This window comes from Acomys minous (assembly GCF_964271855.1).
Source record: "Acomys minous genome assembly, chromosome: 8".
NCBI lineage: Eukaryota > Metazoa > Chordata > Mammalia > Rodentia > Muridae > Acomys > Acomys minous.
This window is the reverse complement of record NC_140489.1, coordinates 45,908,515-45,928,345: the sequence shown is the minus strand read 5'-3', so window position 1 is coordinate 45,928,345 and position 19,831 is coordinate 45,908,515. Positions and strand designations below refer to the sequence as shown.

The window sequence follows — 19,831 nt, the reverse complement described above, 5'->3', positions numbered from 1 at the left end:
TTAGATTCTTTATTGTAGTTTAGGTATATATAACTTTATCACCTACAGATTACTTAAACCTTTCATGAGTAGGATTTTTTCACATTAAAAAATTATTTTATTTATTTTTAATCATTTTTAATTAAGGATTTTAAATTAATAAATACAATAATGCTTTACTGAATGCTGATTGTATCCTGTTACAGGATATTTGATCCCACTGTGAAACCTGAGATTGTGAACTGTAAAAACCCATTTCTTGTTTGGTGTAGTTCAGCCCTAACATACACTTTTCATCCAAGAACTTTCTGTTTACTGTAAGCAGGTAATTATGGTGTGGTTCAGCCCTACCACACTCCTTTAATCCGAGAGTTTTCCTACACAGGCTTTAATAAAGTTAACCCTAGGTCAAGAGGTGGAGCAAGAAGCCAACTGGCTGGGATTAAGTACAAAGGAGGGACTTTGAGTTGTGGGGTATTTAAGACATCGTGGAGGAGCTCTTTGCGTCTTTGGTTCTCTGGCTTTCTCCTCTTGGGCTATTGGCTGAGCTAGCAAACTTTTGGCCTTGGGCTTTTGGATTTTAGCTTTTGGACTTTTCCTCTGGGTCATGAGCTGAGCAGGAAGGTCAGCTGGGTGCATTCTCTGCCTCTCTGAGCTAGCAAGTTTTCACCCAGCATCTGGCTCCTGAGGCTTCATTGGTAAAATTGAACCATTTGAGATTTAAAATGTCTTTAAAACAACTATGTTCAGAATGTGTTTCTTCCTCCCCACCCCCCAAGACAGGGTTTCTCTGTGTAGCCTTGGCTGTCCTAGACTTTGTAGACCAGGCTGGCCTTGAACTCACAGCTGTGCACTTGTCTCTGCCTCCAAGTGCTGGGATTAAAGGTGTGTATGCCTGACCAGAATATATTTCTTATATTGCTTTTAGGTATAAATTGAAATAAACCTCATGGAAATTAACATTTATCACCACATTCACCTGGCATAGTGCTAGTATATGGACTTAATGAAACCAAAAACCTTTTATGTTTTATCTGAAATACTGGTATGCTCCAGAGCCTTAAAATGTAACCCTTCTAGTAAAAGTAAATGACGATATTAAGCTGTAGGCCTTTATTCTTGGGATCATTCAAGCATTCAAATCTTTAGCTAAGTTTTAAGAATTTAGAAGACAATTACCTCACCAAAAATATTTACTATGTAGTCTTAATAACAAGGCTAGTGGGACATTCAGATAGTTGTAAAAACAGCTTTCTTTTTACTAGGTTATTAAGATAGTCTGTAAGAGGTCTCTGTGGGACCCACCAGCAGTTTAATGACACAGAGACTATTAATAGTTTTTAAAGCTTGTGCGTTTAGCTGTGCAGACTCCCAGCTAGCGCCTCTAAATTATTCTGACTCTTCTGGCCCACGCCCCGCCACATGGCTAGTTCTTTACCCCCACCCCCGTTCACCTCCATATCGTGTCCTGCAGCAGATCTGAGAGTCCTGGTGTAGCTGGCATCCCATACTGGGCACCACTTGTAGCTGGGCTCTCTTCCCTACCACCCTTCTTTACCCCAGTTCCTCCCAACCTCCCGACACTAGGTAGGAGAGAAAAAGGATAGAAGGCAAAGGGGACGTAGATCTCTTTAGACTATTTTCTACTGATTAAGGGTGTTGGGTTCCTTGGGGCAAGTCCACTCTTCCTCATCGGAGTATCTCCAGCCATCAGACAACAACTCAGCAATCCAGTAATAGCAAAAGCAGCAGCAGGAACCAGCCACCATCGCCACAGGCCCCCTCAGGCCCCCTCAGGCCTTCACAGGCCCCCTCAGGCCCCCACAGGCCCCCTCAGGCCTTCACAGGCCCCCACAGGCCCCCTCAGGCCTTCACAGGCCCCCACAGGCCCCCTCAGGCCCCCTCAGGCCTTCACAGGCCCCCTCAGGCCCCCTCAGGCCCCCACAGGCCCCCTCAGGCCCTCTCAGGCCCCCTCAGGCCCCCTCAGGCCCCCACAGGCCCCCTCAGGCCTTCACAGGCCCCCTCAGGCCCCCTCAGGCCCCCTCAGGCCTTCACAGGCCCCCTCAGGCCCTCTCAGGCCCCCTCAGGCCCCCTCAGGCCCCCTCAGGCCCTCTCAGGCCCCCTCAGGCCCCCTCAGGCCCCCACAGGCCCCCTCAGGCCTTCACAGGCCCCCACAGGCCCCCTCAGGCCCCCACAGACCCCCTCAGGCCCCCTCAGGCCCTCTCAGGGCTCTTGGATTTTTTATACCCTCTTAAGAATCACTGTCTGAAGCTGGCAAAGAAAAATCACACTCCTCTTAGAGCTCAAGACAAATCACAGTTAACTGCTGTGGACAATCTGAAGCACCCCTATATCTCACACCTGGGATTACCACAAAAACATGTTCGCATAAGATAACTGGGTTTTTGAAGAAGTCAAAATTCTTACTACAGTAGTCCAACGTGTGTTGATTAAAAACCTTAACACTCAAGCTGGATGTGGGTGGTGCACACCTTTAATCCTAACACGTGGGAGGCAGAAATGCAGGGATCTCTGAGTTTAGCCTGGTCTACAGAGCAAGTTCCAGGATAGGGCTACACAGAGAAACTCTGACTTGAAACAAACAAACAAACAAACAAACAGACAAACAAACATCCTTATTCTCTAATAGAGATAAGTTTAGTTTTTTTTAACTTACATTATCAAATTTTTACATCACTAATTTTAAATAAGATGAAAATATTTTGCCTTATTTGTTGAGTGTATTTATGTCTATATTTTTGTCTTGGTTTATTTTTCAGATGCAATAACTGAACCCCAGGGTTAGGTAATTTATAAAGAAAAGAGCTTAAATTTGCTTACTATTCCAGAAGTTCAAAAGCATGACAGAGGGTGGCATCTGCTTGCTCTGATTCTCCACTGGATCACAGCATGGCGGAAAGCATTACATGGGAAGAAAGCAAGCTAGCCAGAGAAAGCTTGGTGTTATATAATATAGCTGCTCCTTTGATAAGTAATCCACTCATGAGAATAAAACCCATATCACCCACCCTATCATGTCAGGAGGACTCCTCATTTCAAATACCATTGGTGTGTAACTTTGAGAATTAAATATGTATATATATATACATATATAATTTTTTAAATTGGTTTTTTGAGACAAGGTTTCTCTGTATAACAGCTCTGGCTATCCTGGAACTTGCTCTGTAGTCCAGGCTGGCCTTGAACTCAAAGCAATCCACCTGCCTCTGCCTCCCAAGTTCTGGGATTAAAGGCATGCACCACCACCACCTGGCTAAGAATTAAGTTTTCATCACATAGAATTTATAGAATACTTTCAAAGAACAATAGTAGTTACAGAGTGAATTGAGTAGATAATCATTGTAAGATCTTAATTTAGGCTAGAGTGCAAATACAAATGAAATGAAATGTAAAGGAGAAATGAACTAATTTGGAAAAATGACATTCTGTTTTTTTCTATTGTAGAAAATATAAGATTGTTGGAGCAGATATTGAATAGTAATGATCCGTTGACAAGAAAAAGTGACTCACCAGACATAACGTCACTAATTAGGCCGAAAGTGGGATGGAATTCTGAGAAAAGAGACAGGTAAATACAAGAGATGGGAACTAGTTAGACTAGAAAGAGCTTTGTTGATAATTCTACATTTTCGTTAGGAATTTATTCATATCACTGCTTTTTAAAGTGTTTAATTTAGAGATATGGTCTTTTAATTTCTAATAAGGGCCGATGCTGGTGGCATTCTGTGTAGCCTCACCATGCGGGTAGGAGGGAGAAAGTGGGCTCAGAGTGTAGAATAAAAGAAGAGAGTTTGAGAATAATGTTCATAAAGAGGTCACTGTGCTCTTTTCTCTATTGTGGAATATTTGAAATTTTGCAAACATCTTGCTTTGAGACTTGAGTTCCAATTTAGTGACAGTACAGGGTTATTCAGTATGCATGAGGCCCTGGGGGGTCAATCTCCTGCCCCCCTCAAAAAAAGCTTAAAAAGGTTATATCAGGTGAAACTAAGCCTTAGTAATTATGTAACTTGAATGTGACTTAAAAAAAAACTAGTAAGGAAAAGCCTTAAAAGTGACAATCTGAGTGATTTTATTTGGAAATATTGCATAGTTTTGCGTACTGCCCTTTATGTGTGCCGCTTTGCTGTGCACCTTTCCCTCTGCTGGTTCTTCTGTATTGCACACCTGCTGGTAGCATTTTCATTTTGTTGCTATTTCCTTTGCTACTTTTGTTGTTACTTTCCTAGTGATTACCCAAGTGATTATAATTGACATACTAATTTAAAATGACCTAGTTCAGCTTAATATTCCTTTAAGTTCAGCATATTAAAAATTTCTCCCCTTCCTTCCTACTGTGTGATCAGAAAAGTTTATTTTTATGAGACCAAGTACAGCTTGATAACTATACTCCATGGATAGAGGTGTGTGTGTGTGTGTGTGTGTGTGTGTGTGTGTGTGTGTGTGTGTGTCATACATGTGCATGCAGGTGCCCACAAAGGCCAGAAGATGGCAGACTCCCTGGAACTGAAGGTAAAGGCAGACTTGGGCCCCTGGGTTCTTAGAGCCACCCTAGGCCCTCTGCAAAAGCAGCGAGTGCTCTTAGCTGCTGAGCTAGTGCTCTAGTCCCTGTACAGATGACTTTTGAACATAAAGAAAGTTACAAAAATATATATGTGTTTGTTTTTTGAGACAGTTTCTCACTATGCAGCCCCAGCTGGCCTAGAACTTGGTATGTAGACCAGGCTAGTCTCAAATTTACAAAGATCTGCCTGCTTCTGCTTTCCAACTGCTGGAGTTAAGGGCATGTGTCACAACGCGTGGCTAATACAGATATTTTCAATATTTATTTTTATGGTTTACCTCTTCTAGTACTCTTTTTTTCTTTTCTTTTCTTTTTTTTCCCCCCTTCTTCTAGTACTCTTTATTTTTTCAAATAGATCCAAGTTAGATTCTGGTATCTTTTGTCTCACCATGAAAGAGTCTCATTTTTTTGTAGGTCATCTGTGCAAGTAATGAATTCGCTTTATTTTTGTTTATTTGGGATCATTGTTAACTTTTTAATACTACTAATAATTTTATCATTATTATCAGAACAGAGTTTCATTCTTGTACTTGTGAGAGCTGTAAATTCCAAAATGAAGGTGAAAACAAGCCTAGCTTCTGAGTCATCCTTGTTGGCCTGTGGAGGCCACCTTCTGTGCCCTGCCCTTCACTTTTAAAGGGTAGTTTCCTAGAAGCTTTGGTTGCCCTGACCCCCACCGTGCACTTGGCACCTGTTGCCTTTTAGATTGTGGTGTTACCCGTGAGGCTCCGGGAGCCAGTCTTGTTGAGCACCCCTGCATATAACGAGTCACTCTTATTTTGAAACTTAAGATTCTTTCTATGTTGTGGACTTTTGAAAATTTGACTATGATTTGGGTTTTGTGATTTTTTTTAAGTTAGCATATAAAGTAATAGATGTCATTATGGCATTTTCAGACATGAATGTCAATATGCTTGGTTCTTAGCTGTCCCTCCTCTAGACCTTTCTTGCCCCAGTTCCCTCCCCAACCCCTGTCCCCTTTGTGCTGGCTGCCTGCCTTCCTCTAAATCGTCCTCCCTTCACTTTTCATTATTCTATTACTGCCTCTTCCTTTGCCCACCCTTAAGATCCTTCTCTTCCTCTAAGGGTTCCCTTTATATTTCAACGCACGCACGCACGCGCGCGCGCGCGCACACACACACACACATGCACACACACGCAAACATACACATATGCAAACATACACATCACACATGCACTTATGGACGAGCGTGTGCACACACACTTTAAATCTAAATTTTTTGTTTTGTTTTTTGAAGCAGGGTTTCTTTGTGTAACAGCCTTGGCTGTCCTGGACTTACATTGTAGACCAGGCTGGCCTCAAACTCAGAGATCTGCCTACCTCTGCCTCCCCAGTGCTAGGATTACTAGCATGTGCCACCATGCCCAGCTTCTAAATTTTTTATATGAGAGAACGTGGTAATTGTCCTTCTGAGTCTGGCTTATTTAACTTAACATAATAATCTCTAGCTAGGAATGATTATCTTTGAGTTTGTCCTGCTTACAGCATGTTAAGCTTCTTAAATGATGAATAGATTAATTTTTATTAAACTTGGAAAGTTTAGGGCTATTATTTCTTTTATATAATTATAAATAGTATTGGTAACCTTTGTTTTCTAGGACTTTATGTTGATGTGCTTGATTATATTAATGTTCTATGTCTCTGGGGCTCTGTTCAATTTCTTTCTAATTTTTTTAGCATAAAAAACCCTCTCTTTACACATCAGAATTGAATACTATCTTCTTTCTGACTATACTATTTCTTGGATCTCTGTTACATGATATCCCTCCCTCTTTCTCTCTACCTCCCTCCCCCCTTTTTTTATTTATTTTTATTTTTTAGACAAGGTCTCCATCTAGTTCTGCCTACCCTGAACTTGCTATGTAGACCAGATTGGCCTTAAATTTGAAGTGATCCTCTTGCCTCTGCTGCCTGTGTGCTAGGATTAAAGACATGCACCACACTCCCATCCACTTCTCGGGTCTGTTGATCAAGTGCAGCTATAGAAGGTAAGGAAGCAAACAAAGGGGCAGTCTAGCTTACCTGGCAAAAGAGGCCGGGGGATCACATCTTCCACACAGTTCAGTCAGAGGCAACTTGGGGTTATTACTAAGGCTTGTCAGAACTTTCTTAATCTTTCTCTTATCACTAGAAATTCATTGATGAACTTTCCAGACGCTATGTGCTTCCCATTCATTCATTCATTCATTCACCCTTAGCATAGGTGATAAAGAACTGGTAGTCATTTGTTCCTGGGACCCCTGTTTGCCATGGAAATCAGGCCCTGAACTGAGGTTTTCATCTGCAAATGGTCTCTGATGAGTCTAGTACCATCTGTGAAAATCAAAGTTTTCCTGCTGACTGATGAAATCCTTAACGATCCTGTAGAGGGTTCTCTTTGTGTTGGAACAACAACATATGAATGACTTGGGATGATGACAGATATTTGTAGATCTTTCTAGCGCATACCATACTTAAGGCAAAGAGACTGCCCTGAATTCTCTAGCACGGAATTTTCTGGAGTTCTTGGCTGGCTCAGGGGCATGTTCAGATAGCTTGATCTTAATGCAGCCAGTTTCCTGATAGCCAGAGCTCACATCAAAGAACCTCAGTTAAATTGTCTGCGCCACTTCAGATCATCTCAGGCGGCCTGTCGTTAGAACTTGTTGACTCTTCTGATCTCAGCTGTCATAGTGAGGCCCTCTGCTAGCTAACTACATTTGAAACTGGGTGTAGTCATGCAAAGCCGTAATTTTAGCAAATGTGAGGCTGAAGACCTTGAGCTCAGGGTCAGCTTGGGCCACAGTGTGACATGCTCAGATGCGTTTTGGTTACTGTACTTTTTTTAAAAAAAAAGATTTATTTATTATTTATACAGTATTCTGCCCACATGTGTGCCTGTGCCCCAGAAGAGGGCACCAGATCTCATTGTAGATGGTTGTGGTTGCTGGGAATTGAACTCAGGACCTCTGGAAGAGCAGTCAGTGCTCTTAACGACTGAGCCATCTCTCCAGCACTGGTTACTGTACTTTTTAGCCTTCCGAATTTCTGTTTTATTTTTATCTCATACTTGTCTAGAGGTCATTCTTAACATTCTGGGTATTGTGGTACAGGCCTATTATCTCAGCTGCTCAGGAACCCGAGTTAAGGTTTTCCTAGGCTTGGTTGACTTCAAGGCCAGCCTGGGCAACTTAGTGTAACTGTGTCTCAAAATAAATAATAAAAAGTAAGCCGTAAATAGTCAGTTGTAGAGTACCTTGCCAAGCAGGCATGGTACCCTAGGCTCAGTCTCTCCCCAACAAATAAATAAAATAAAAAAGGAAGAGTTTAATTTTCTTTTTAGTAGTTTTTTTCTGATAAGTCCAATGCATGGGCTTCCTCAATAGCAAACTCTTTTCCTGTGTCTTGGCTATAATTTCCTGTTGCTTTATGTACATCTCTTAGGGTTTCTGTTGCTGCGCAGAGACACCATGACCGTAGCAACTCTTACAAAGGAAAACGTTTCATTGGGACTGGCTTACAGTTCAGAAGTTTAGTCCATTATCGTCATGGTGGGAAGCATGCTGGCGTGGAGGCAGACATGGTGCTGGGGATGGATCTGGGAGTTCTACATCTGGATCCACAGATGACAGGAAGAGACTACCACACTAGGCTTAGCTTGAGCTTATAGTACCTCAGAGCCTGTCCCCACAGTGACACGCTTCTTCCAGTAAGGCCACGCCTCCTAATAGTGGAGGCTGTTCTTATTCAAACCAATGCAACAGCTTTCTCTCTCTCTCTCTCTCTCTCTCTCTCTCTCTCTCTCTCTCTCTCTCTCTCATACACACACACACACACACACACACACACACACACACACACGGAAACTAAGCATTGGAAGTAGGACGGTGACTCAGGGTCTTCTAGGGGTTTGTGGGTTATTGTTGTTCATGCTGGGTGTTTAGTGACCTCACTGGACCAGGTCTGGAATCTGAATTCTTTGTCTTTTGAACACACTAGAGTCTCTATTTTGTTAGCTTAGTCTGTTAGTGATTTGAAACAGATTTTTCTATTTTGAGCTGTTAAACCTTTTTTCTTAAGTATGTATTCACTTCTACCTGGACAGAGCCTCTCTTCAGTACCTGCAAACACATGTACATGTGAGCCTGATGAGGGGCTGTGACCCTCTCTTCAGTACATGCAAACACATGTACATGTGAGCCTGATGAGGGGCTCTGACCCTCTCTTCAGTACATGCAAACACATGTACATGTGAGCCTGATGAGGGGCTCTGACCCTCTCTTCAGTACGTGCAAACACATGTACATGTGAGCCTGATGAGGGGCTCTGACCCTCTCTTCAGTACATGCAAACACATGTACATGTGAGCCTGATGAGGGGCTCTGACCCTCTCTTCAGTACATGCAAACACATGTACATGTGAGCCTGATGAGGGGCTCTGACCCTCTCTTCAGTACATGCAAACACATGTACATGTGAGCCTGATGAGGGGCTCTGACCCTCTCTTCAGTACATGCAAACACATGTACATGTGAGCCTGATGAGGGGCTCTGACCCTCTCTTCAGTACATGCAAACACATGTACATGTGAGCCTGATGAGGGGCTCTGACCCTCTCTTCAGTACGTGCAAACACATGTACATGTGAGCCTGATGAGGGGCTCTGACCCCCTCAGGTTTCCCTGGCCATGTGCACAGCCTTCTAAAGCCCCAGGACTATAGTGGAACTTATCAGAGGGTCACTATGGAGGCCTCATTGCCTAGAGTTAAAGTGTTTATTAGCCACAGTCTTGTTTGCTTGGTTACTATCGCAGTTACTTCAGGTGGCTGAGATCAGCAGTTGTCTCTGTTGTTGAACATACCCTGAGAAAGTTTGTCCTTTGTTCGGTTCAGTGTGATTAGGCTGTATGACGACAAGTCTGATGGATGACACTAAGGAAGCTCTACACCTCTCCTTCCCCTTGCCGTGGTGTGAAGTTAATGGTTTTCAAGGCTACAAAGCTGGAAAAGGTGTCTTAAGAGTGGGCAAGTTAGCTGGATGCAGTGGTGCACGCCTGTAAGCTCAGCACTCAGGGAGGCAGAGGCAGGCAGACCTCTGAGTTTGAGACCAGGACAGCCAAGGCTAGATAGAGAAACCCTGCCTTTTTCACCAGTAGAGCTTTCACAGGTGATCAGATGACCTAGCGCTGCTCTGGATTTCCTGCCTCTACTGCATATGATATTTGTATTAATTTCTTTTTTAATTAATTATTTAACCTGCAATAAAACAAAACAAAAAACCAAAACCAAACAAACAAACAAAAAAGAACTGGCAAGTTTAGCTGGGCATGGTGGTGCATGCCCTTAATCCCAGCACTCTGAGTTAGAGGCCAGCCAGACCAAACTCACTTTGTTTTACAAAGCGAATTACAGTACAGCCAGAGCCACACAGAGAAACCCTGTCTTGAAAAACCAAAAATTTAAAACAAATGTGTGAGCTGGGTGTGGAGATGCATGCCTTTAATCCTAGCATCTGGGAAGCAGAAGCAGACAGTTCTCTGTGAGTTCAGGGCTAGCCTGATCTATATATTGAGTTCCAGTATAGCCAGAGCTACATAATCAGACTCTGTCTCAAAAAAAAGACCAAATATGTCTAGCTTGCTTCTCTGACTCTAAATCATATTGCTTAGTAAATTGTCCGTGGGTTGTTACAGGCCTTTCATTTCCAGAGTTCTGAAAACAAAACAGATTTTGATGAGTTTTGAGTGTTGGCATTGCTTGCGGAAGAAAGGCACTTCAACTCTCCTCCCCCTCTGCTCTGTGCGTGCATCTGAGGGTAGCCTCGTGTAAGCAGGACGCTTTTCTACCTTTTCCCTGACATGCATATGTGTCTCTCATCAGATTTTTCTGTTATGCTTATAACCGATAAAGTCTGTGCTATAATTTCAGTACAGTGCTGTCTAGCAGTGCACACCTCAGAGTGTTTCAGAGCTTCATGCCATCAAACGTTCTGTGCAGTGGGGAGCTGGCTCAGTAGTTAAGAGCACTAGCTAGCTGACCTGAGGTCAGTTCTGAGCACTCACTGGGCAGCTCACCAGATCCAAAGGATCACACACACTCCTCTGACTGCCTCAGGCACCAGACACACCACGGTGCATAGGCACACATGCAGGCAAAAAGCCCATATATGTAAATGTTTACTGTGTTTATGACAATTTAGGAAAAAATTTTTTTTAATCTTTTGTAGCATTGAAACTGCACATTCACAAAGATTTCCTTCCTCTGAAGAGATAGGAACAGCTAAAGTACCTATGCAGAAGTATAGTGATGGTGCTCACGATCTTGGCCAGAAGAAGAAACAAACAAATGACACACTCCAGGTAAAGTGGGACAGTGTTAAAAATCCATGATTATAACGTAAAAGTTAGGAAGCGCTGAGGGATGTAGCTCAGCTAGGCCTAGGGGTTACATGGCATGCATGAAGCTCTGGGTTCAGTCCCCCACGCTGTATGACATCGGGCATGCTGGCACATGTTGGCACTGTGGAGGTGGACGCAGGAGAAAATGAGACATTCAAGGCCACTCATCTGACCTACATAGTGTATTTGAGGCCAGCCTGGGCTACATCAGACTCTCTAAAAAACAAACAGATAATGTATAAACAATAAAAATGCCATTAAGACAAATCAGAAGAGAGGATGAAAATAAACCACTAGGGAGAAAAAAACCATGACAGTTAGATCTGTTTGTTCCCTTTACAAAAAATTTTTACTCAGCACTCTGGCTGGACCTGTGCCACTAACCATTTCCTACTTCCAACCTCTTTCCCCCCTTTCTTTTGTTCTTCTGAGGCAGTCGTATAGGCCTGATGACCTAGGGATTGCTTTTAAACCAGATTGGCCTCAAACTTGATAACCCTCCTGGTGTTGGCGCTCTGAGTGCAGGAGTGAAGGCCTATGGGTGGCCCTTGTTCATCCAGGCCACATTAGGAGCAACTTGCTCCTTCCTTGTGTTTTGCTTTTGTGGTTTGCTTGTGTTTTGTAATAATTTTTTTAACTGGAAAGCAAACCAATGCCAAGTACTCAGTAACTTTTCATTTGGGCAACTGAGCCTTAGACTATATTGATTCTAGCATATGGCCACAGCAGTGGACTCTTCTTTGTATTAAATATTTATTTTTTTGAGTACTTGTATTTATGTGTTTGTGTGTATGTGTGCATATATGCCACATGTATGTGACCCAAGGAAGCCAAAAAAGGGTGTTAGCTGTCTTGGAACTGGAGTCACAGGTAGTGGCGAGCCACCTGATGTGAGTACTTTAATGTACTCTAGTTCTCTGCTAGAGCAGTGTGCACGCTTAACTGTTGTGCCATTTTCCCAGCTCTTCTTCTTTAGAGTAAAACAATCACTGTAAGTTTAACACAGTAAATTTCTGCCTTCATTTTCTCTTGTGGTAAAGCAGTCACTAGTTACCTTGAAGATTTCAGACCGTCTACAGAATCCTGTTAAGCTCCAGACAGGCAATGCAAGGTCTGTCTTGAAAGATGCTGCGAAGATTTTAAGAGGAGTACAAAACAATAAAAAAGTACTGGAAGAAAACCTGGAGGCGATTGTTCGTGCAAAGGACGGAGCTGCTATGTATTCATTTATCAATGCTTTATCTACCAATAGGTGAGACAGCATGTGAGCATCAGAGCAATTTATGAAGCTGCTAGATCTGCTTGCTTACGTTCTTTTTTAAAGATTGATTTATGTGTAAGAGTGTCTGCATGTATGTGCGTGCCCAGCGCCCATAGAATTGAGAAGAGCGAACCCCTGGAGCCCCTAGTTAGGGACGGTTGTGAGTTCTGGAAATCGAACTGGAGTGCTCTCACCTGCTGGGTTATCTCTCCAGCTCCACAGCTCTACTTTATTTTAAAATTTTATTTTATGTATATGAGTGCCATATCTGCATATACACCTGCATGTCGGAAGAGGGCATTAGAGGATATAGGTTGTTGTGAGCCATTATGTGGTTGCTGGGAATTGAACTCATGACCCCTGGAAGAGAAGACAATGCTCTTAACCTCTGAGCCACCTCTCCAGCCCCCGGGTCTACTTTCTTAATATCTTTTCTAAGCTCTCACTGTGCTTACTGCATTTTCTTGTTTGGAAAAGGCTCCTTAGTGCCTCTGAAAATGTGGGACCTGATACGGAAGCTAGAGAGGTCAGCCTTTTAGTAACTGTAGTTTTCTACTTAATTTTTCCCTCCTCCTCAGACTTCTCTCCTTCAGTTCTTCACAAGCATTTTCCTTCTAACATATAATGAAGGCTAATACCATTGTGGGTTTTTCTTAGGATGGTGTTGGGTTACATGTAGCTTTAAGACTCATCTAATCCTGGTCCTTTCTCAGTAGCACATTAAGGCTAATTTAAGAATGTTTCTTTTGTTTCTTTATAGAGAGATCTCAGAGAAGGTCAGGATCAGAAAGAAAGTAGATGAGTGGATTAAAATAATTTCAGAAGAAATCCAGGTATGTCATGGAAAAATGGAAATTAAGTATTGATGTACCTTTTCTCAGAATAGTAGTCATATACAAATCTAGTTAATGATGCTCTTTTCTCCCCAGTGCTGAGGACTGGGCCTGGGGGCCCTCATGTGAGGCGTGTTCTCTACCATTGAGCTACATCCCTTATGCATTTCTCACATTAAAAAAGGGGGGGGGGGCTTGGGGATTTAGCTCCGTGGTAGAGTACTTGCCTAGCATGGCCCCGAGTTCAGTCCTTAGCTCTGGAAGAAATAATTTATGTCAAGCATGGTGGTGCACGCTTTTAATCCCAGCACTTGGGAGGCAGAGGCAGGTGGATCTCTGTGAGTTTGAGGCCAGCCTGGTCTACAAAGTGAGTCCAGGACAGCCAGGACTACACAGAGAAACCCTGTCTCAAAAAACTTTTAAAAAAGAGATTTACTTTTATTTATGTATGTGTTTGTGTCCTTGTGGTTATATGACAATGTGTATAGGGGTCCACAGAGACCGAAAGAGGGTATGGGATGCCGTCCTTGGAGCTGGGCAATCGGTGGTTCTCAGCTGCCCAGTGTGAGACTGAGGACTGAGCTCAGCTTCTGTAGAAGCCCGTCAGGTGCTCTTGACCATTGAACTGTCTGTCCAGCCTCCACTTCGGATTTTATGAGACGGTATCTAAGTTTCCCAGGATTGAGCTCGTGGTAGCTTAGACCCTCTTGTCTCAGCTTCCTCAGTGGCTTGGACAATAGGCATGACCACCAGGTCTGGCTTAGAGTATCTTGTTTGGTTTTGATGGGGTTTTTTTTTTTTGGATTGATTTTGGTTTGTTCTTTGATTTTTTTTTTTTTTTTTTTTTTTTTTTTTTTTTTTTGAGATGGGATCTTACTATATAGCTCTGGCTGTTCTGGTACTCACTATGTAGACTAAGTCAGCGTCATATTCATAAAAGCCACCTACTTCTGTCTCCTGAGTGCTGCGATTAAAAGTGTTGCCACCACACCTGACCTTGTTGATAATTCTTAATTTCACTATCATTCTTTACATTTACTTGTTAGTAATTATAGTTTTACTTAGTAAACTCTTTATTATAACTTTTATTTGGCTTCTGTATACCAACTTGTCAAGAGAATAACTGATGTATGAGAAGTTTGGAAGAAAAGTCTTCGAAAACAGAAGACGAAATGCCACTTGCAAAGGTGTTTCAAAACTGCAGATTGGGAAGCGTTGATCACTCAGGCAAACACAGCACAGGCGCTAATGCATAGGAAAGGCGGGTCCGCGGGGCATCTTCCTCACACCGTGAAGGGCACAGCGTATCTTCGGACACCAAAGGCTCTTACGTTTTGTGTATTTGAAGGTGTAGACCTCGACAAGGCAACCATGACTTTTGGGATGCAACGCAGTTGTTTTCCTGCAGCGTGCGTGCGTGTTTACTCACGGGGAGAGCAAGGGGAAGGGTCAGCTCTGTTTCCACAGTAGGGAACACAAAACGCTGTTTTAAACTTGGTTACTTAGAAAGATTTGGTTTTTGTTTTTTGAGACAGGGTTTTTCTGTGTAGCCTTGGCTGTTCTTGACTTCGCTTTGTATACCAGGCTGTCTTTGAACTCACAGAGATCCACCTGCCTCTGCCTCACAGAGTGCTGGGATTACAGGCTGTGCCACCATGCCCAGCACTTGGAAACATTTATAAGGAATTTATACTAGTCACTGTATAACTCACCAGATAAAGAGATGAAGTGACCTGGCTGTATGCCATCAATGCTTTTTGGGTTTTGTTTAAATGTATATAGTGTTCTGCCTGCATGTACACCTGCAGGCCAGAAGAGGGCATCAGATCACACTATAGATGGTTGTGAGCCACCATGTGGTTACTGGGAATTGAACTCAGGACCTCTAGAAGAGCAGTCAGTGCTCTTAACCTCTCAGCCGTCTCTCCAGCCCCCACCACTGTTAATTCTATGTTTATTTTAATCCTCAAATAATTTAAGTTTACGTGTAGTCACCTCAGTCTTATTATAAATTATGTACTTAAGTTTGTTCTCCTAAAGTTACTAACTTCTTGTGATTCAAGCCTCTGAAGTGTAAAGCCATTGTGCTTCCTCCCATGTTTCTGCTTCCTCCTGTCTATGTTCCACAATGTGCTAGTATCGTAGCTTTAGGATTGTTTTTTTCCTCCCTATGTTTTATGAGACAGGATTTCTCTGTGTAGTCTAGGCTGGCCTCCAACTGGAGCTTTTCTTGTCTCCTGAGTACAGGAGATGCAGTGTGCACTGCTGTGCCCAGTGTCTTTTAGTTTTCTGTTTATCTTTCCAGAAAGCTTTTTTTCTCATGTATATATTAATAGTCATTGTTATTTATTTATTTATTTATTTATTTTTGGTTTTTTGAGACATTGTTTCTCTATGTAGCCTTGGCTGTCCTGGACTTCCTTTGTAGCCCAGGCTGGCCTTGAACTCAGAGAGATCCACCTGCCTCTGCCTCCTGAGTGCTGGGATTAAAGGTGTGCGCCACCACACCCAGCAATATTCTTTATTTTTAAAGCATTTAGAAGTAGTAAACAATGTTTATCTGATAAATTCCAATATTTGCTAGTGTCAAAGCGTCACTGTTTGTTGTGGCTTAAGTAATTATAATTTTCTTTACCTTAGGATGAACTTACTAGAAAAGATTATGAACAAAAGAGATTTGATCCAAAGAATCAAAAGAGCAAGAAAGCTCTGGCTGTGAGTAGAGATGTCAAAGCCAACACACAAGACAAAGCTGTGAACAGATCTGTGGTTCCAAGAAGACACTGCCAAAAGCAAGTACAGGAGCAGTTTAGAAGTCTGCCTGTAAGGAGCATGCCTGCTTCGGGGCCACAGAGAGAGAGAAGAGAGGTGAGCCCCCACCTGAGTGTTGTGTTTAGATTCCATGTTGTACCTGTCATTTTCTTAGAGAGAGAAATAATGGCGTGGATATGATAAATTATAAGCTGTGAAGATGTGTACAAACCCGGACCAGATCTATACCATTGACTACATAAGCCTTTGGACCTGCAATATGGAAATCCACATGAAATCTATACTTGGCTCTTTCAAAGGCCTCTTAGTGTGTTTTTTGTTTTTTATTTTTTCTTTTTGTTTCTTAGGAGACAGGGTCTTATATGTTCCCCAGAGTGTTCTCAAACTCTTGAACTCAAGCAGTCTTCCCACCTTATCCTTCCAAGAAGCCTAGAAGATCATCCCCAGCGTTAGAGGTCATGAGTCACAGTTGTGAGCCACCATGTAGTTACTGAGAATTGAACTCAGAACCTCTGGGACAGTAGCCAGTGCTTTTAACCATTGAGCCATCTCTCTAGCCCATTTTTGTGGTATTTTGGTTATGGTTGAAAGTGGAGCTGGGAGTATATAAAGTCATTTAAAGACTGTTTATTGTATTTAAACATAATAACTATATAAAACATATTTAACCATTTCTTTAGGAACTGAAAATATGCACAGTAATGTAAAACTGTTTTATGTTTTTTGGCTGGAAGGTTTTACTATTTTTATAGTAATTTTAACATGTTTTGCATTGGCAGGGACTCATGAAGTCTACCACAGTTTTACAAGACGAAGATTATATGTTACACATATATGGGAAGCCAGTTTATCGGAGTCATCGCAGCACTCTTAAAAAAGGACCATATCTCAGATTCAGTTCCCCATCTCCTAAGGCAAGACCACAGAGGCCAAAAGTAATAGAGCGGGTGAAAGGTAAGGAAGCTCATTTTCTGTGTTGTACTGCATTATTTACAGAATAAGCTTAATATATAACATTGCCTTTTTTGTTTTTGTTTTTGATTTTTTGAGACAGGGTTTCTCTGTGTAACCTTGGCTATCCTGGACTCATTTTGCAGACCAGGCTGGCCTCAAAGTCACAGTGATCTGCATAACATTGCTTTTTATGTGTTAGCTGTGTACACAGCTCAGTGTCTAGTGTCTTAACATCAAGGAACAAACATCAAAGCTTCACTCACTATCAGCATCTGCTAGGGAGAGTGCTTGTGGGCACTTTTGTGGTTTTGTTTGTTACCAAAAAGTCTCTGCCAAAAAAAGATGGCTTTTAGTTAAATAAGAATATTTTCATTTTTTATTATGCAGTTTGAGTTGTGTGAGCCATTTTCATGGTGTATTTGAATATGACTTGGTTAAATACTGAGTCTGTTAATTTTGGTTACATTTTCAAGGTTCTCACCTTCCATCTCAGAAGTTAGTAAGCTTCCCTGAGTGACTAGTGACACCAGGTCACGTGCTTTCCCTTCTGCAGTTGGAGCTGTAGCAGTCACTTCTCTTTCCTTTGTAAATGCTGATTGATCAAATATCTATAAATCCTATTAATGCTATTTTTAAAGACATGCAACTTACGATATTTACCTTAATATTTTTCTTAAATTCTGGGGATTTATTGTTAAGATTATATTTGGAGGTTACAAAGCATTTCCAAAACAATAGCTTAAGGTTTTAAGGCATTTTCAGATCCTCAAATACCCCTTGTCAGTTAGCCTTTGAAGGTAAAAGCGAGTGAGCTCCTGTGCCTGTCATACACATCCTCAGCCTGTTCCTTGCTGTGGGGAACAAGAAATGCATCTCCTCTGGAGAGACAGAGAATAAAGGCTTTAAGTCTTGTTCTGTTTACTCCTTTACTTGCTTATTTGTTTTTTGTTTGTTTTGTTGGGTTTTTGGGTGTTTGTTTTTTGTTTTTTTGTTTTTTTGTCTTTTTGAGACAGGGATCCTTTTTGTATTGTAGTCCAGGCTGTCCTAAAACTCACTATGTAGACCACTCTGACTTCCAACTCACAGAGATTTGCTTGCCTCTGACTCCCAAGTGCTGGCTTTTTTTATTTTTTTAAGAGCTATTTATTTATGTATGTGTGGTGTGCCCATGGAAGCCCGCAGAGGGCATCAGAGCCCCTCCAGGTGGTTGGGTTGAAACTCACCCAGTGGATGCTGGGAACCGAACTCAGGTCCTCTGGAAGAGCAGCAGTCACACTCAAACCCTGACTCATCTCTTCAACCCTTCAGTTTATTTTTTAAAGAAAGGGCTGTTGGTAGTGTAGCTCTGGCTGGCCTCAAACTTATGATATTCTTACCACCTCCAAGTGCTGGGCCTCCTGAAAAACTTGGAAGATTTTGATAATATCTATATGGATCTTCATAATAGAGATAGAAAAATAGACAACATTAACTTCTGTAGAGTTTGAAAAGGTATAGAATTAGATTCATTGTGTTTAATTCCAAAGGATAACAGTCATTATTTAGAATTGTAGAATGAATAAAGTGTAAAGAGAGATTTGGTGAGGGCGATCCTATTCTAAAAAATGATCATTAACTTTCTTGTATTGTGAAAGAAAATAAGTGAGTTTAAAGATATATTCTTTAACATTTTTCTAATTATTATATCATAGTAGCTCTCTATATAGGTATCAGGGACAGGCAAACTGTGGTCTACAGGTGACCTGCCTGGTCGGTCTGTCTATCTTCTGTCTGTCTTTCTCATTCTCTTTCTTTTTCTCTTTCCCTTCCTTTCTTTTCTTTTCCTCCTCTTCCTTCTTTCTCCGTCTCCTTCCTTCCTTCCTTCCTTCCTTCCTTCCTCCTTCTCTTCCTCATATTCTTCTTTTTTCTCTTTTCTTATTTCTCAAGACAGGTTTCTCGTGTAGCTCTGGCTGTCCTGGAACTCATTCTGTAGACCAAGCTGATATTAAACTCAGAGGTCCACCTGCCTCTGCCTCCTGAGTGGGGAGATTAAAGGTGTGCGCCACCACTGCCTTAGCTGCCTGTTTTCATAAGTACATTTTATTGAACTTAGCCACACTCATTGATTATCCATCGCTGTGTTCATGTTATCACCAGAGTTGAGTCGTTGCAACTTAGAGTACATGGCCAGTTTGACCAACGTGATTCCTCTCTGGACATCTGGTCTATGTGTTATTTCTACTTGAGACCCTGTAAACTTATTACATTGAATGAAATCTTGCTGGGAAAAAGAATTATTGTATTTCTAGGTGGTAGATAATAGATATTTGTTGAATTTTAAATATCTGCAATGGTGTTTATTACAGGTACTAAAGTCAAGTCAGCAAGAACACAAACTGACTTTTATGCAGCAAAACCTATCAAAATGGATTCTAAAATACAACATTCCATTACCACACTACCTCATGGTGATCAGCAATATTTGTTCAGCCCAAGTAGAGAAATGCCTACTGTTTCAGGTACCCTGGAAGGTCATCTGATTCCTATGGCAATTCTTTTAGGTAAGAAATAACAAATATATGGCTGTAGGGAAAGGGGAGGAGGTTCAATAGCAGAAGTTATAAAGTTGCACTAACAGATAGCCACCTACTTTCAAATGTCTGAGGAGCCTCAGAAAGTAGCCTATGCAGTGTAACAGTGATCTCTTATGAATTCCTGCTCACAAGTGTTCTCTTGGTGTATTGCTGTAGACGACATGACTGACATGTCATTGGCATACATAATAATTTAGGAAGTCAAGCTTTTTTTAATATTGTTACGTGTCTTGAGAGGTACTTTATAAAGCACTTTAATGTACTTTTGAGCCAGGTCATGATAAGTAAAAGCTAGTTGATCATATATTCTAGGTGAATAGTTGGTAACTTTCTTATATAAGATCTCTATGAGTCATTGTGTTAAAACATTGGATAGATCTGTTGTGATATTACGTAGCCACAATTCCTTTCCTCAGGAACAAAAGACATGGAAAGTACATACCCATGGGTGCTGGGAACAGAGCAGGAAGTGCTCT

The 19,831-nt window shown here is 41.8% G+C and overlaps 1 protein-coding gene across 5 annotated transcripts in view; it reads left to right on the top strand.

Annotated features, from left to right (window-relative positions):
- KIAA0586 overlaps positions 1 to 19,831 on the top strand; it is a 103,118-nt gene that overhangs the window by 20,921 nt on the left and 62,366 nt on the right. For 4 of the 5 annotated variants that reach the window (XR_014781043.1, XM_084792331.1, XM_084792329.1 and 1 more), the window contains 7 exons: positions 3,445 to 3,568; positions 10,791 to 10,923; positions 12,003 to 12,214; positions 12,984 to 13,056; positions 15,697 to 15,924; positions 16,608 to 16,782; positions 19,128 to 19,322. Coding sequence is in view for 4 of the 5 variants with exons in the window: in XM_084792331.1 (XP_084648457.1) it covers positions 3,445 to 3,568; positions 10,791 to 10,923; positions 12,003 to 12,214; positions 12,984 to 13,056; positions 15,697 to 15,924; positions 16,608 to 16,782; positions 19,128 to 19,322 (1,140 nt within the window). In the remaining variant the exon portion in view is untranslated. The remainder of the gene's footprint in view (positions 1 to 3,444; positions 3,569 to 10,790; positions 10,924 to 12,002; positions 12,215 to 12,983; positions 13,057 to 15,696; positions 15,925 to 16,607; positions 16,783 to 19,127; positions 19,323 to 19,831) is intronic. The other variant, XM_084792330.1, reaches the window with a different exon arrangement.